This window comes from Passer montanus, unplaced genomic scaffold (assembly GCF_014805655.1).
Source record: "Passer montanus isolate IOZ18808 unplaced genomic scaffold, ASM1480565v1 scaffold45, whole genome shotgun sequence".
Lineage (NCBI taxonomy): Eukaryota > Metazoa > Chordata > Aves > Passeriformes > Passeridae > Passer > Passer montanus.
In genome coordinates, this window is record NW_024369373.1 from 1,281,806 (window position 1) to 1,299,516 (window position 17,711).

Genomic DNA, 17,711 nt, shown 5'->3' on the forward strand with positions numbered 1-17,711 from the left:
TAGCTTAAAAAAATAAATAAACTCTGTCCACTTCTTTTTATGAAGCATGGTTAAAAATGTTTTATTTTTAGTTTTCAAGTAGAAAAAGCCGTACTTGTCTAATGCATCCCTATTTGAAACTGCAGAAGTGCTATTAAAAAAAAATCTATATTTGCATATGGAAATATCATCATGATTTTTGGTGGAAGCTCTTACCTACTCTGCCTCCAAAGACACTGCCCTGGGAATCTGACAGAGACAGAAACATTTTATCCCTGTACTATCAAGGCTGCCCAAGGATGTGCGGGGTCACCACCCCTGGAGGTGTTTCTGTGCCCACATCTGGCATTCCTTGCTGTGGTTCAGGGGTAACTTGGACTGGATGATCCCAAAGGTCTCTTCCAATCCTGATGATTCACAGAATCACAGAATCAATTCGGTTGGAGAGGCCCTCTGAGATCATCAAGTTCAACTTCAGACCGAACTTCTCCATCACAGCGCGGCACCAAGTGCCACCTGCAGGGAGGTGACTCCACCGCCCAAAGGCCAACCACCCTTTCTGTGAGGAAATCCCCGCTCACGTCCAACCTGGCCCTCCCCTGGCGCAGCCTGGCACTGTGTCGATACAATTCTACGGTTCCAAAGTGCAGCGCGGTGAGCTGTGAGGGCAGGGCGGTGCCGTGAGGGGACAGCCCGTGACCTCTGACCGCCACACTCAACATGGCGGCCGACACACCCCTCACACACCCCCAGCCCCGCCACGCTCTCCTCACTCCCCATTGGCCGGGAGCGGTGTCACTCCGCCGTCTGGACCAATCAGCGCGCGCGGAGCGGCGCGGCGGGCGGCGCCGCGGCCTGCGGCGGTGTGCGGGATGAGGCGGCTGTGCCCGCTGCTCCGGGCCGCGCGCGGCCCGCGCCGCCTCTCGTCGGGCGCTCCGCCGGGCATGGAGGAGCTGCTGCGCCGCTCCGTGCCGCCGCTGCCGCCCTACGAGACCAAGGAGAAGGCGCCGCCGCCCGCCGAGCTGCGCGGCGCGGAGTTCGTGCAGTTCTACCGCGGGCTGCAGCCCGGGCCGCCCCGCGCCGAGCTCCTCACCCTCCTGGCCCGCGACTTCGGCGTGGAGCACGGGCGGGTGGCCGAGGCCGCCGCCAAGGTGCTGCAGGCCCGCGAGCAGGGCAGGGAGCCCGGGGCGCTGCTGCAGGCCGAGGACCGGCTCCGCTACTACCTGAACCCCCAGTACCGAGGGCTCTTCCAGCAGCTGGGCCGCCTGGAGGGCGGGCTGCGCTTCCTCGTGGAGCTCCGGGCCGACCTGGTGGAGGGGCTGGCGAGCAAGGCGGTGGATGGGCCGCACGTCAAGGTGAGGGCTGGCCTGGCCGGCTCCGAGGGAGTTTGGGGGATGCGGTTTGGGGCTTCGTGCTCGTGGGGCCGCGTTAGGCTGGGAGGCGGCCCCGGGAAGCCAGGTCACTGCTGGGGGCTTCGTGGTGCCTCAGTGCAGGGGGGACATGGCAGTGCTGGGCTGGGTTCAAGGGACATGGCAGTGCTGCGTGGGTTCAGGGGACATGGCAGTGCTGCGTGGGTTCAGGGGACATGGCAGTGCTGCGTGGGTTCAGGGGACATGGCAGTGCTGCGTGGGTTCAGGGGACATGGCAGTGCTGCGTGGGTTCAGGGGACATGGCAGTGCTGCGTGGGTTCAGGGGACATGGCAGTGCTGCGTGGGTTCAGGGGACATGGCAGTGCTGCGTGGGTTCAGGGGACATGGCAGTGCTGCGTGGGTTCAGGGGACATGGCAGTGCTGCGTGGGTTCAGGGGACATGGCAGTGCTGCGTGGGTTCAGGGGACATGGCAGTGCTGCGTGGGTTCAGGGGACATGGCAGTGCTGCGTGGGTTCAGGGGACATGGCAGTGCTGCGTGGGTTCAGGGGACATGGCAGTGCTGCGTGGGTTCAGGGGACATGGCAGTGCTGCGTGGGTTCAGGGGACATGGCAGTGCTGCGTGGGTTCAGGGGACATGGCAGTGCTGGGCTGGGTTCAGAGGAGGACATGGCAGTGCTGGGATGGGTTCAGAGGACATTGCAGTGCTGGGTGGGTTCAGAGGACATGGCAGTGCTGGGTGGGTTCAGGGGACATGGCAGTGCTGGGTGGGTTCAGAGGAGGACATGGCAGTGCTGGGTGGGTTCAGAGAAGGACATGGCAGTGCTGGGGTGGGTTCAGAGGACATGGCAGTGCTGGGGTGGGTTCAGAGAAGGACATGGCAGTGCTGGGCTGGGTTCAGGAGAGGAGAAGGATCTGGAGGCCAGGTCTGATGAAGAGCAGTTGAGGGAGCTGGGAAGGGGCTCAGCCTGGAGAAAAGGAGGCTCGGGGGGTCCCTGTGGCTCTGCACAACTCCTGCCAGGAGGGGACAGCTGGGGATCTTCTCCCTGGACTTCTCCCAGGGAAGAGGGACAGGAGGAGAGGGAATGGCCTCAGGCTGGGCCAGGGCAGGCTCAGGGTGGACATAAATAAGAATTTATTGTATAAAGGGTAATTAAACATTGGAACAGATCCAAAGAGGTGGTGCAGTCCCCATCCCTGCAGATGTTCCACAAACCACTGCTTATGGCACTTAGTGGCAGGGTGGTGATGCTCCAAGGCTGGACTCGATGGACTTTGCCAACAGAAATGATTCCAGGCTCTCTGGAGGGACACAAGTGAGCCTTGCCCAGGCCATGGCAGCAGTGGCAGCTGCCTGTGCTGACGCTCAGGAAGGAAGTGGCCCCGGCTATGAAGAAATACAGTGGCACTGGGAAGTGCTGGCACACAAAACATTGTTTTAAAAGTCAATTTGCAGTAGAGCTGGGCTTGATCATTTTTCATGTTGCTGTTTCAATTTTTGTCCTCTCTCTCTTATGTTCTTTTCATGTGTTCTGTTCCTTCTTTTCACCACAGGACATTGATTTTCCACTGTCCTTATAAACAGTTGAATTTCTGATGAGCTCTTGCAATGCACAGAGTGAAATTTGCTAATAATCTGTTTCGTGGGTGCAGTTCTTCCTCTTGCTGTTCAGAACCCTCTCACCTGCAACATTTTACTTTTCCTGCATCAGCGTTTTCCTCTTGAGATTTGTTACTTTTTGCTTGCTTACTTCACTTTGCTTATTTCAGCCCTTGAAATATGACTCTACTGAAAAATTTACAACATTATGATCTCAGGTAGAAAATCATTCAACGATTGCTTTTAAAATATTCTTCTTCTTTCCATAGGATTTAGAAAAAGTCAGTGAAAAGTTCAATTTGCTGACAAAAGATAATGAAAAAGAGAGCAATTTTGTCAAATTGATTTATCTATAAACCTCCTTCCACAATTAAGCAATGGTTGGACTGTGTTTGTAATCTTGCTCTTGTGTTGATCTACTGGAAAAAAAACCAACAAAACACCATCATTATTAAAAGTTTCTCCATAAAAAGCGTTTGGTGTTTGCCTATCAAAAGTCCTGTGTAGCCATTTCATTAGTGCAGAGTTGATTTCAATTCTAACATAAAGACAAATGTGCAACAAGAGTTTTATAACCTCAGTGTATTTGTGTCTGCACTGACAAGGAAGTGTGGGAATAAAATTAAACGGATCTCTGTGATGCTGGTGGAGAATTACAGAATGCATTATGTGGCCTCCTGGGATTTTGGTTTTGCTCAAACTGTCTAAAATATTTCTTAGTCAGTCCTTAGTTTTCACTTTGTAATTTGAAAGACTTATTAAAACCAGGATTGCCCATTGCTGTGTTGTAAATATGAAATATTTTTCTATTTTCTCAGCATTATCAGCATAAAAGCAGCTCAGACTGCTCCAATATTGGGTGATGAATGATTTCTATGTTGTGTTTGTTCAACAGATTGCAGTGAAATATCATATTTAAGTGATTAAGTCACTTGAAAGTGCTTGAGCACAATTTACTCATTGTCCAAATGAGCAGAAATGGGAGGGGGAAAGAAATAATTATTTTAATTTTAAGATGTCCAGTAATAAAAACCACGAGAGCCAGGAGAGTTTTCAGCACTGCCATTATCACTGCAGTAATTACTATTAGCAATAAAAAAGCTGAAACCAGTCCCCTTTAATTGGTGTCACTACTGAATCCTGTTTTGCTGGTGGGAATATTCTTCCAGCATCTCACCAGGGATATTCTCTGTGTAGATTCTGAAGGTAATTGGTGGGGGAAAAATAAAAATAAAAACCCAACAGAATAAAAATCCCTGAATCCCCACCCGAAACAAACCAAATCAAGCCACCCAGCACAGTCACCTGCAGATCTGCTCTGATACTGCCAAGTATTTCCAAGTCCCAAATTAAATAAATCAAGTTGAAAACTTGAAACATTCCAAAATCATGGGAAAACTCAACTCTTGTGAAGGGTATTTTATTTGGTAATTTGAGAGGGAAAATGAAATAGTTTCCTCATCAGAGAAGTATTTCTTCTTAATAAAAAATAATTAATTGGAGGTTTTTGTAAGAGTTTTCCCATTTGTTGCCCAAGAAATAGGTACTTGATGTGAAGATTAAAAAGGCTGTAATTTGCTGTCTCGTAGCAAGAACACGGAACGAGAAAAAAATAACCACAATTTATTAAACTTGGCTAGCAGAAATTGAAGTATAGCTGGTAATTTGAAATACTAATCTGAGTGTGTCTTATTGCTCAGATTTAACACTGGGATGCTGAATAATGAATGTGTTTGCTTTTCTTTTTAATGAAGTGTTGCAGATGTAATTTTTATGACTAAAAAGGCATCTGAAATGAAAATAAGAATTTACATATCACTAAATTTACAAAATAAGAGAAGCTGCCACTAAATCTGTAAAATAAGAGACCCAAATTTGAGCCTGGCCTTGTTGGGACAGGACATTTTAGGAAATGTCCTGTACATTGAGATATTAAACATAAGTAAGAATCTTGTTTAGATGACTTGAGTTAAACACAGTTTTGGATAGGGAAAGCTTTGATGTCTTTCTGCACTAAAAGGTTCTGTCAGCCCAGAATTGTGGAATCCTGGAAGGGTTTGGGTTGAGAAGGCCCTTCAAGCCCATCCAGTGCCACCCCTGCCCTGCCACTGTCCCAGGGTGCTCCAAGCCCTGTCCAACCTTGGGACATCCCAGGAATGGGGCGTTCCCTGTGCCAGGGCCTCCCCACCCTCTCAGGGAGCAGTTTATTCCTAATGTCCCATCTAAACCTGCTCTCTTTCAGTCCGGAGCCACTCCCTGTGTCCTGTTCTCCAGGCCCAGCTGGGGCTGGACTCAGTGATGGTGGCAGGTCCCTTCCACCTGGAGCCATTCAAGCTCCTGCACAGTGCCCTGTTTTATAAAACTTTATTATTCACAGCTGACAGGTTGTTTGACTTGTAATTCCCCACAAACAATGTTTGTTTCTCCCCAAATCATTTCTGAAAGCACATGTGCTTCTTTGCTTACAGCTGCATTGCTTTTGTCCAGCTGCAGCCTGGAGTTAATGAAAACAGCCACTGGTGTCCCTTGCTAAACCTGCAGAGGAGCAGAACTCATGGCTCTGGTGCTTGCCACTGTCCCATTCTCCATGCATGTCCTGAGCTCCTCCTGAGCTCGTGACTGCAGGAGATGCAGAGCAGAATGTGGGAATGCTGCCAGCAGGAGTGCTGCCATCCATTCCCTCTGCCTGCTGCACTGCAGCTGAACTGCTGCTCAAAAAGCACGTGCATGGCAAGAGAGCCTGAAGAATCTGTTCCTTTGCCCCCACATCTCACAGCTCCAGCTTGTTTTTCTGGTTTACAGTGTGGCCCTACAAAAGAAAACAAACCAAACAATCCTGGAGTGCCTGGAGACTTCCACTACACCGTGGGGTATTTGACCAGAGTGATTTATGGTTATTGTCAAAAAACTTCAGAGCTGTGCAGAAAGAAGGATTCACAAGGGAGGTACCTTAAGTCAGAATAAACAAACGAAGTAGCATATATTTGTTTAGAAAAAAGGTATTGAAAATAAGTTATCATGGAGAACAGAATTGTTCTATGCAGATGAATGGCTGTTTCTTCTGGGTTTGAAAATCTTTTTTCCAGTATGTTAAGGAATAAACCTGTCCTTTTATTCAGTCTTGGAAAACTTGCAGCAGTTACTTTGGCCAGCAGAACCCAGCTTCGATGTTTGTCTTTTGGCAAGTGGCTCTACAACTTTCATCTTGATTAGGTTACAAAAGGAAATATTTTTACTTTTTAGGACAGTCCTGAGACTACATCTGAACTTAGGGAAAATGTTTTAGGTTTTCTGATTAGATGTATATATTTTTCCAGTTCTTTTTCTTTAATGTAGCAAGCTAAAGTTCATTGGAGCTTAATTTTTATCTCTTCTATGTGCAGCAGTAGCCATTTAATAAAGTTTGAATGGAAGATGAGGAGTTTTTGTTTTGAAGTAAATGGTTATTAAGTTAGTTTCAGGTAAGCCCAGGTTTCTATCAGGCTGTTGGTAAGTTGGTATCACATTGTGTCTTGTGTACAAGGCAAATGGAAAAAAGCAGAACAAGCTCTGGGATCTCTTTTAGGGATATTCATGCTGTGCTGAGTTCAAGAATACTTGTTAAATTCAAATAAATTTAGACAGGAAATCTTTAATAATACAGGCAGCAGGGAATTGGTAGGGAATATAAAAATCACTATTACAGTGAATCACTGTTACAATGAAAGGGTTTGACATTGCAGTTGGGTTTCATCTCATACTGTTCCAAAGCTGGTTTGATTTTCCACTTCTATTGTCTTATGCTGCTGGGTTTTATTTTTCTTGCTCAAATATTTTCATGTTTTTAGAGAAGAAAAATTCTGTCTGCATCCTATTGAAACATATTTCCACTGTACTGAAATCTGAGCCACTGTGAGACTGCAGCCCATGGTCAAATTTGCTCAAAACCTTCTACCCATTGTCTGCTTTTTGTCCACAGTGTTTTTCCTGATCTTCCCTGTCCCTGCTTGCACTACAGACAATCCCTTCAAGGATTTTCCTGGTTCAATCCTGGACTATTTTGTGGTTCATCTCCTCAAACAGATCCATAAGTTTCCTTTAAGCTCCCAGTGTTGTAGTTGGAGTCAATCAGGGTTATCTTCACTCACATTTCCATGTTCTGCCTTGCTTGTTCAGCAGCTCATTCCTTCTTTGTTCTGTTACAGGAAATGAATGGAGTTCTCAAGAACATGCTCTCAGAGTGGTTCTGCACAGGATTCCTCAACCTGGAGCGGGTCACGTGGCAGTCACCTTGTGAAGTGCTCCAGAAAATCAGTGAGTAAGTGCTAAAGGCTGCAAGGAGTCCCTGATGGAGAGTTTGGGACTTCTGTTTTCAAGACTCTGCTTCTCTGAGCTGAAGGCAAAGTATAATTATGAAATATTTGCATTAACATGCTGAGAGCCCAATTTAAAAACAGATTGAAGTAAAGAGTAAAGGGATCCTTTGTGCCATAATTTGATCCTGTAGCTCCCACACTGCACTGGTAGAGTGTTGTCTTTCCTTCCAACTTTCTCAGTTACTCTTCCCACATTCCCAGAGGTGCTGCAGTGGTTTTGGCTGGAGCTGGTGAGGTGCACAGGATCACCTGTAAAATACATGTGAAGAGAGCACCTTGGTTTTTATGCAGAGTGCTCTACAACTTTGATTTCTGAACCTACAGCATTGATTTCTGAATCTGTAACATTGATTTCTGAACCTACAGCATTGATTTCTGAATCTGTAACATTGATTTCTGAACCTACAGCATTGATTTCTGAATCTGTAACACTGATTTCTGAACCTACAGCATTGATTTCTGGATTTATGCCAAACAGTCAAAGTTGTGAAGTTACTACATTATGTGGTGGGCTGCCTTACTGTATAAAATCTTGAAGAAAAATAATCTCTAGGATGTTCTGAAAGTACATTACTTAAGTGTTGATGAGACAAAGAGAACTCATACAAGGTGAATATTCCAAATAAAAATCATTGACAGCATTGATTTCTGGATTTATGCCAAATAGTCAAAGTTGTGAAATTTTAACATTATTGTGAAGTTTTAACATTATGGGCTGCCTTACTGTATAAAATCTTGAAGAAAAATAATCTCTAGGATGTTCTGAAAGTACATTACTTAAGTGTTGATGAGACAAAGAGAACTCATACAAGGTGAATATTCCAAATAAAAATCATTAGTAATATTTAATTAATATTTGAGATAATTTGGCAAACACACCAGTGAGTGGGTGTGCAATATTCCTTTACAATCCACTTTGGCACAGCTTGCTGACAATTTTACATTATTCACAGCCTGATTCTTGTTTTTTGATTGGAAAGTTTTTGTCACTGACATCAGCGGGAAGAGCACTGGGCTTGTAGGGCAGCTGACCTCTATTTTAAGGAATAATGACAATAACAATTTTAATAACAATGATAATAATGATAATAAATTAATGATAATAGTAATTTTCTTTTTAAATTCTCTCCTTGAGTTCTGAAGCTGTGCACCCTGTCAGAAACTGGGTTGATATGAAGCGTCGAGTTGGGGCCTACAGAAGGTGCTACTTCTTCTCTCACTGTGCCATCCCAGGAGAGCCACTGATTGTCCTGCACGTGGCACTGACCAGTGACATCTCCAGCAACATCCAGGTACAGCCACTGAGGCATTTAGGTCACAGCAAAGTGCTCAAATTGCAGTGTGCTTATTTAAAAATCCACAGTTCCCTATAATTTGGCAGTGTTTGCTTTTGTTTCATCTTTTTAGAGATGAGAGAATTAGCTCGTAAAAATTACAGGGATATTTTGTCTGTCTTGTGTATTATGGAAATGAAATTTTGAGGGTTTGCTCAAGAGCAAGAAGAATAAGAAAAGATAAGAAATATATAGAGAAAATGAGACCAAAATTTCAAAGTGGTTGCAATTACTTCTGAAAACTTTAAACTATGTTACAGTTTTTCTCTTCACTTACTAATGAATAAGAAGCTGTTCCTACTTTTTTATCAGATTTTTATTGTTAATTAATAAAACAGTGGGGAAAAGTGTTAATGCATTTAAAAGTTAAAAACCTCCCCATAATTCTGATGATAACTATTATTAACATTTTTTATTTTTAATCCTTCTTTTCCCAGACCATAGTGAAAGAAGTGCCACCTTTAGAGACAGAAGATACAGACAAAATCACAACAGCCATTTTCTACTCCATCAGTTTGACCCAGCAGGGCCTGCAGGGGGTGGAACTTGGGACTCACCTCATCAAAAGAGTTGTCAAGGAGCTGCAGGTGGGTGTGCAGGGGGGCTCAGGGTCTGTTTGCCTAGCTTGGTTTAGTTCTCAGAGCTTCCCCTTCCCTTGGAACTTCCTCCCTGGCAGCTTTTGGAGATGTGGAGAGCTGGAAGAGCATTTCCTGCTCTTGGCTGATGTCTGCCAGATGTGGATTCTGTTCCACAGCTGGCATGGTCAGTGTGAATTCCTTGTGTGGTTGCCTAGAGTAAGGTAAGAACATTTCTGTTGGAGATGGCTTTGACAGAGCTGTGTTTGCTCTGATTCAATTCAGGTTCTGCTCTGATACAATTCAGTTGCCTCTCAGTTGAGTGATAAGAGCCTGATCAAGATATTCTCTCTTCAAAGTACCTGACTGTGCCTTTTCCAAAATCTTACAGCTGCTTCAGGAACAGAAATACTTCCTGTTCATTAATTAGTTAATTGCTTTGTTTGTTATACTGAATTGCCACTGGTTATTTATGCAGTGTGCATGTGTGCCCTGAATACATCTATTGAGAAAAATAAATAGGAGAGAGATTTCTTTGCCCAGATCTGTCTTGCAATATAGTACAGAAAATGTCTTAAAAGTCTAAAGAATCTTTCACTCTCTGCCAGCCAGTTCTGTGAATTTAGATAATATCATTGCAGGCTAAGGGATTATTGTTAATAGCTTTAGTACTTGGAGAACCTTCTTCCAAGCAACTGGAGAAAGGAATGAAAATCCATGTACAGAGTGGTGTGAGAGAGCCAGTCACGTTCCTGCACTGAGCACACTATTTTATTTAATAGTCTTTACTACTTAAATTGCTGACAAATCTACCACTTAAAAGTAATGATCACTACTTGTGTTTATATTCATTGTTTCACATCTGGATTAGTCATGATGTAAACTGTCTGTGATTTAGAACTTCTGTTCTACTTACAAAAATATCTTTAAATTGGATGCTCTAAACTTCTACTGCCAGAAAGTGATAGATTATTTCATTGCTGAATCATAGCTGGCTGCCCTGAAGTAGTTTTGGTTGGGTTTTCTTTTATTTTTTTTATTTTCAATGGATATTTTGGCTGAATTTTGTTGCTTCTTGCTTTTGGAAAGGTTTTTTAGATTAATTGTTGAAAGTGCAGTAGTCCAGGTATAATTAGGCCATGCCATCTGTCTGATCTTGACTGAGGGGAAATTGGAATAAATTCATGCAGTTATCTGCTTTCACATCTGAAAAATAATTTCTGGATAATTGAGTTGCTCTCATAAAATAACCCTATTGACATTGTATCTGTCCATCACTAATTGCTTGCAACACCAGCAGAGTTGTGAGTTACAAAGGCAAACAGGCACATCAGGCTTAGATAACCTAATGCAGGTTTTAAAATTCAGTGTGTTCAACAGAAGAGTGTGTTTTTTATTTCTACTTAAGCCAAAGTTTTTGTATTTCAGTGTTTGAAACCCAGCCCCTCTTCAGTGTTTATCAAAGGAAACCCTATGCTGAGATGCCTTTAAATACATTTTAAAGATTACTAAAATTAATCCCTCAATCTTTAACAACTTCTTAATATTGAAAACTTGAGTGCTTTCCATGCAATGCCAAAGGTGGAGATCTTCCTCCCTACTCAAATTTCCCACACTGCTGAAAGGTGTTGTGAAAAACCTGCTGGTAGGACATTGTTGTGTGAGAAATGGGACGTGGACTGAGGTGTTTGTGTGAGGTCTGTGTGCACAGATTAAAGGTACAACAACCTCTGCATTGCCCTACACCATTCCTGTTTGGAAGGGAACCACCCTAGGGCTGAAGAAGATAGAAAGAATAACCCAGGAATATTTATCCATTGGGGATGTGGCTCTCCAATAGTTTTTTCTTCACTGTTTGATGTTCACGTTTTTCTTTCTCCTGTTCTTCACACTCCTCCATGCTTTCTCCACCTTCATTCCAAAATGTTGTCCTTGAGTTTGTCTTGAGTGGTCCAAGAACCATCTCCCACTGCACATTTTGCATCTGTGAAGTGAATTTAAATCATTTTTCTGTTCTTCCCACAATGGTTTAATGCTCTTCTACAAGGACTCCTCGTTCAGCTTCCGCTGCAAACCTTGTGTCTCCCATCTCAGGGGACCTCACCCCTCAGAGGAGAGAGACCCTCTGCATTTCAGCTTCAAAATACTTCCACTGTGGAATTTCCACAAAGTCAGGGTTGTTCAGGCCAAAGGCAGGGCATGCAATGAGTAAATACTCTTGGCAGCCTGTTTTGCCTGGCTCCCAAAATTCTGGAAGTCCTTTTTCTGTGGATTAATTGCACACATGTGCTCCCTTTCTCTCTGCTCAGGTGCAGCAAAGGGCTTGCCAAGGTTGTCTCTATTCAGGCTGGACATAATTCTTGGGAGCAGAATTACAGTCACTTCAGGAGGGACAAATGGTGTGCAGGAGTGCTGAGTGGACTTGGTGACAGCAGCTGAAACAATCCAGCCTCAGCAAAAAACTCCTGGGTCAAAAATTACATCTCATTAAGCCAGTGTCCAGCAGCCTTTGAAAAAATAGATGGCTGAGGTCTCTGATAGGAAGAGGGTTTTTTATATCACCTTTGCATGCCTTTGCAATAAACAAACCTTTTTTTCAAGTGCTGCTAAATCACCAAGTGTTCTAGGTTACAGAAGTTTGAGACTCTCTTTAATTTAACTGGTAATAAAATGCATTGGGAAATGAGACCATTTGAAAGGGTTGAAGATTTTGTTTTTCATTTTATTTAAATTGATGATTGAGACACTTTTATAACTTGCCATTTGAGTTAACTTTTGTGGGTGTCTGTTTGGTCTGCAGAATTCTGTTTGAGTTGTGTTGTCCCAAGGTGCTGCAAGTTCTTAAAACTTCTTTTATCCTCCAGTAAAAATCTTTTACCTGACTTCTACCTTAGTGTAACCTGCTCTGACACTTCTACTTGTAAGTGCCACTGTAACCTCCAGACTGAAATCCCAGCTGTCATTCTTCATGAGGAAAACTCCAAATTGGACCTGTCATGAATGTATATTAGGTCAGGAAAAGACATGTACAAAGTTAGGGTGTGCTGAGAACCCCTCTGCATCAAAGCCTTCATCTGTCAGGATTTCAAAAAACTGTACTGAAACCTTGATCTAAACTAGAAAATGATGGCTGTAAATCTAGTTAATACCATGCTCCTTAATGTCTCATTAATGCACAATTAAAATAGAATTTAATTTTTTTAGAAATCTTCTTGGCTCATTTGCCTGAACTGGACACTGCTAAACATGAGCATGTGTGGGGCAGCACTTGCCACCTTCAAAGGATGCCAAGCACTGATTCCCTCCTGAAAGCATTCCTTAAAAATGGGTTTTTCCTAGGATTATTGGGAAAACTGGTGGGGATTTCACGTCCCAGGTCTGAGCACTGTTAGTTTGAGGCACTGAGTACAAATTGATGGCTGCTGCTTTTGAGTCTCACTAATTTAAGCAGGTGGAGGATGGATGAAGTTGAGGCACACAGTGGGGTCCTCAGTTTCCCCTCTGTGCACAGTTTGCAATTGGAATCCTTAACGTTTACCTGGACATGAAGGTTTGGCATTTGCCCCAGGAATTGTTCTGTATAGTGGGGTAAAGGGGGGATATTCTGGAGATCAGAATTGGGCCTGGTGTCACCTACAAGGGGCATCCTGGGAGAAGCTGTGCTGCTCTCAGGAGCAGATTATTCTGGTTTTGGCAGTTTCTTGACAAAAGTTTGCTGCACAGATAATATAGAAGGGGTTTGTGTACAGGCTTCTGTTGTTTCTGAGCATATCCTGTTGGGATTATTTTGGGATGAATTCATTAGGCCACTGATACCACTTTGATCCCAGTTCTCCCTGCACAAATCTGGGAATAGGCTGTGTAGGCATTCTGTGCAGTCTCTTGTTTATATTAATGTATATAAAGCAGGGAGCAGGCAACAAAAAATGATCTCTTGTATTTCTGAAATTGAAGCTTGTGTTGTTCCCAGAAATGAATTGGATTTTGAAACTATTTCAGACAACTACAAAAAAGCAAACAAACCCCAAATTGAGTACAGGCAGATCATTTCTAGCAAGCTGATAGGTGCTGGTGAACGAGGAGGTGGATGGATTTCTCATTAGCCAGACATTTAATTCCCAATGTGTTTATAGCCACTCTAAGCAGTCTGTGGCTCTGCAGAAGGTACATCATGGCAATTCAGTCAGCAGATGACAGACACAGATAACTGTGCTGAAGCCTTTGAGAAAACTGCTTAGGATTTTATAGCCTGTGGCATTTGAGGGAGAAAACTGATAGCTGCTGTGTGACTCAATAGAATGCTCAACAATTGGTGGCAGATTTTAGCTTTCTGCTTGGGCTGTTGATAATTGCTACCTTAATTTGATCTAGGTGACCTGGGGAGATCATAATTTCCAAAACAGGCTTTGATTTCATTGATGAAAAATGTGACCTTGGACTGCAGCTTTCAGAGTGCAAGACAGTTTCAGATGAGATAGGGATAATGGGAGAAATCTGTCCTCTTCTGCAAGGAAAGGAAAAAGAAAACAACAGCAAAAAACAACGATCAAACACAGAAATCTACCCCGAACCAAAACTAGCAGCTGTTTCTTAATGGTGTGTGGGTTTCTGACAGGAAAGTAAACATTAATGGATTTCCACCAATAGCCCTAGAAACCAGCACATCAATTTAGCAAAACATAAATGTGCCCACTCCAGTGCATTTATTTATTTTTCCATTAGAAATGGGTGCCTCAGATAAGCTTCTGAATAAAGCTTTTATCAGATATGTAGTAGTTGGTACTGTCACTTCAAAATGGGGTCACTTCCCCATGTCTTATCTGTCCTGAGAAGTAAAAAACCCACAATTTGCCATTTGGTGTTTTTAATAGAGTAGGAGCTACTAACCTGTGAGGTGTTTGGGGCTGTCTTGGTGAGCAGGTCACTCCTGAAAGGGGTGATGAACAAGGAGCAGTCACTGTCCCCAGGAATCCCTGTCAATTGTTTCATTAGGGACTTTGCAGAGGTTGTTATTACCACAGGAGAGGGGAGGAAATAATTCATTGTCCCTTTTGTCACGGTGGGTGGTGCACAGGTGCCCTTGGGCTCTGCAGGCTGGGAGGTGGGATTGGAATTGGGATTGGTACCCTGTGGAAGCTCCTGAGTGAGAACCCTGTCAGCTTGTTCAGGAGCAAAACAGAAGTGTAAGAGATGGCTGTAAAGGAACTTTTTAATTTTATGAAATTCACGTGCAAGGAAACCTGATGGTTGGATTGCACAGATGGTGTTAAGGACATCAGCTTTGGAATTACTCTTAAAAATAAAATAGCATCATGTCTTTTAGTGGAAACCAGAAAAAAGCTTCTATTTCTTTTCTAGAATTTCACAATCTGAGTGTGGCAGTTGTAGCAGTTGTGAGCATGACCCAGGCAGGATCTCCTGGGAGCTCTGATGACAAAAATGCTGTTTTGTTCAATAAGATATAGAAATGAGTGTTTTTAGGAAATAATTTGCTTGGTTTTCTTTATCTGTTCTCTGAGATGAACTGAGGTGCTTCTTTGAGAAGATGTAACTTGATCTGCTCTTCTTTTCCTGCCTGGTCCCAGAAGAATTCTGAGGCTGACATGTCTAAATAACAAAGAGCTTCATCTCAGGGCAGGTGACCCAGCCGTGCCACCAAGCCGCAGGGCTGGCTGTGTGTCACACTGCTGGAAGGCACAGGACAGCAGGGCCGTGTTTGGGAAGCTGCAGTGGGAAGGGAGGAGGTTGTGAGAATCCAGAGATGGCTGCAGCCTCCCGGAGCAGGCTGCAGGTGGCAGCTGTGCAGCTCAGCAGCAGCCAGGAGCTGCAGCTCTCACAACCTGGCAGCGCCAGCTGAGCCCTGATGGCTTTTTAATGGTTACCTCGGTAATCCTCGAGGTAGGAAAAGCGCCATTTGTAGTCATTTAAAGACAATTTTCTGCTGACATTAAGATGCTTCTGTAATGTTGATGAATGTCTTGGTTCTTACCATTTCTTCTGTTGGAACAGTAATTAAACCAACGCTGGGGTGGTTTCAGTTCAGCTCTGTTTTCCTTCTGTTCCTGGGCTCCTCACTCCTCCAGGAGGGTTGCCTGATGCATTTCGTGTTCATTCCAAGTGACAGTGACTTTATTCTTCACTGGTGAGCCCCAAAGCTAACACCATTTTCCTTATGTATGTTTTGTTTTACATGATTTTATAGTTAACAAGGTTTAATCAGTAATTAGTAGGAGTAGAGAAGAAGTTTTATGTGGTTAAAACAAGTGTTATATTTGCAATAAAAGAAATATTCACACACTTTGTATTTCTTGCTGGTTTAGGGAGTATCATTAAAGGTAGCTGGCCTTTATAAAGAATTTCATTCAAAACTTCAGGAAATACTTCTTTCCATAAAAATCTAAAAATAGTATCTCTTGATTTTACAATAGACTAAAATAATAAACTGCCCTTGATATATAAAAAAGTTATAGATGAAAAATAAATAGTATTTAAATGGTTTTCCAAACTTGCATGTCTATTAAAAAAATACTCTCCTCAGAATCACTTCTTTATGGCCTGTGATTTTATGTTTATTTCTGCCTGTAAAAGGATAACAGCAGAACCCAGTGGTGTTAAGTACTGCAGAAGTGCTTTTATAGAGATGGTGTGTGAGGAATGGATTCAGTCAGTGTTAAATTTTTCTGCGTGCTCCCAGTGCCTTCTCATCACTAACCTGTTACTGCCAGGGGGATTTTGGGGATTTTTTGCCATTTTTTTGTGTCCATGTGTATCAGTTGCTTCTCAGATTCCCTGGTTTTCACTTGCCAAAAACCAAAGGCCAACAGCTGCCCCTTGACTCAAACTTCCCTGTGCTAGTCATGACCCAACTCATTATTTATTTTTTCTCTCCTTTTGCCTGCAGAAAGAACTTCCTCAGATAGAAACTTTCTCCACACTTTCACCTATCCCAGGATTCACCAAATGGCTCGTTGGTCTCCTCTCCTCCCAGACAAAAGACCAGGGAAGGAATGAACTTTTCACAGAATCTGAATGGCAGGAAATCTCTGAGCTCACAGGAGACCCCACCAGCAACACCCTAAAAAAACTCTTGAACACCAACGAGTGGGTGAGGTCAGAGAAGCTGACTGAGGTGCTGCATTCCCCCCTGATGAGGCTCTGTGCCTGGTACCTGTACGGGGAGAAGCACCGGGGCTATGCCCTCAACCCCGTGGCCAATTTCCACCTGCAGAACGGCTCGGTGCTCTGGAGGATCAACTGGATGGGGGACACCAGCCCGCGGGGCATCGGGGCCTCCTGTGGCATGATGGTCAACTACAGGTATTTCCTGGAGGAGACAGCCTCCAACAGTGCCCTGTACCTGGCCTCCAAGCAGGTCAGAGCCTCCGAGCAGGTGCTGGCCTTGGTGGCCCAGTTCCAGCAGAACAGCAAGCTCTAGGGGGACACCCTCAGCACCCACAGCGGGTGCTGCTCGCTGTGAGGAGCTGGGCTCACCTGCAGTGTCTTGCTTCACTCAGAATGTACCTTGTGGGGCAATGTGCTCAGGGTTACCTGGGTTATCAGGTCTGCCTCACAAGGCTGTGTACTCCACCTGCTTGGAGTTGTGTGTTAATGGAGAGTAAAATCCTCTTCATCAGGTACAGCCCAGGGGTAAATAAAAAAAATAAATACCTGAACTGACATTATTCTGTTGGTAATAAATTGTATAAGCTGTTTTTGAAAGGAGCTGCACTTTTCTGTCAAAATGCTGCTATAGATTGTTCAGAACCAAAGTACCTGGAATAAAGGTAAATTTTGGGTCAAATATATTATCAAAACAGCAATCTACAGTTTTATTTCTATAATATCTGTCTTTTGCACCCTCCGAAAAATCTCATGTAAAACGTCCTGGTATTTTCCTGTTTAAATCTAAAACTCACTGAATCTTTGCTTCGCTGGAACGTGGAAAAGCCTTGCACTAATGTTGAAAAATCAGGATCTCAGTACAGCAGGTATGTTATGTTAGATTTGCATGTTTTGGCTGCTAAAATTTAATGAGCAATAAGGAAGTGTTCAGATAGGAGAGAACAAGCTAGACTGTTATCGGGAATCACGTGAGGAGTTTCTAAATATGTATATTATTTGTTGGCTCTGGTAATGTTTTAAGTTGATAAAGAGCTCTTTTAATAACGAGATAGGTGTGATTTATAAACCAATAAAACAAACTTTCTCAATAAGTCATGGTTTGTGGATTTCAGCATCTCCCTCCTTCACTTAGTGATCCTCCTTCACAACAGTTTCACCACACAGTGAACACTCAGGACACTCCTAATTTTAACAGTGAACAGGGCTTGGCTCCATTCTCTTGTACTTTCTAATCTTTCTCAACTGCCTTAGAATTCAGGTTTCAAAATTTAGCTGCTTGTATAAACATAGGCAAACCATTCTTGGCTGGCAGGAATAGAGCAAGAGAGCCCTCTCTTTGTTAAACTCTTCAGGTTTGAGGGAACCAGATCACTTACTT

General features: G+C 43.6%; 1 protein-coding gene across 1 annotated transcript; it reads left to right on the forward strand.

The window, feature by feature from the left end:
* Window positions 1-811: 811 nt before the first annotated feature.
* On the forward strand, window positions 812-17,424 carry MLYCD (malonyl-CoA decarboxylase). Its single transcript, XM_039721352.1, has 5 exons — window positions 812-1,334; window positions 7,132-7,244; window positions 8,438-8,594; window positions 9,074-9,223; window positions 16,113-17,424. Exons 1-5 carry the CDS (start codon window positions 852-854, stop codon window positions 16,644-16,646), a joined length of 1,437 nt encoding a protein of 478 aa, XP_039577286.1. The 5' UTR covers window positions 812-851; the 3' UTR covers window positions 16,647-17,424.
* Window positions 17,425-17,711: the final 287 nt, after the last annotated feature.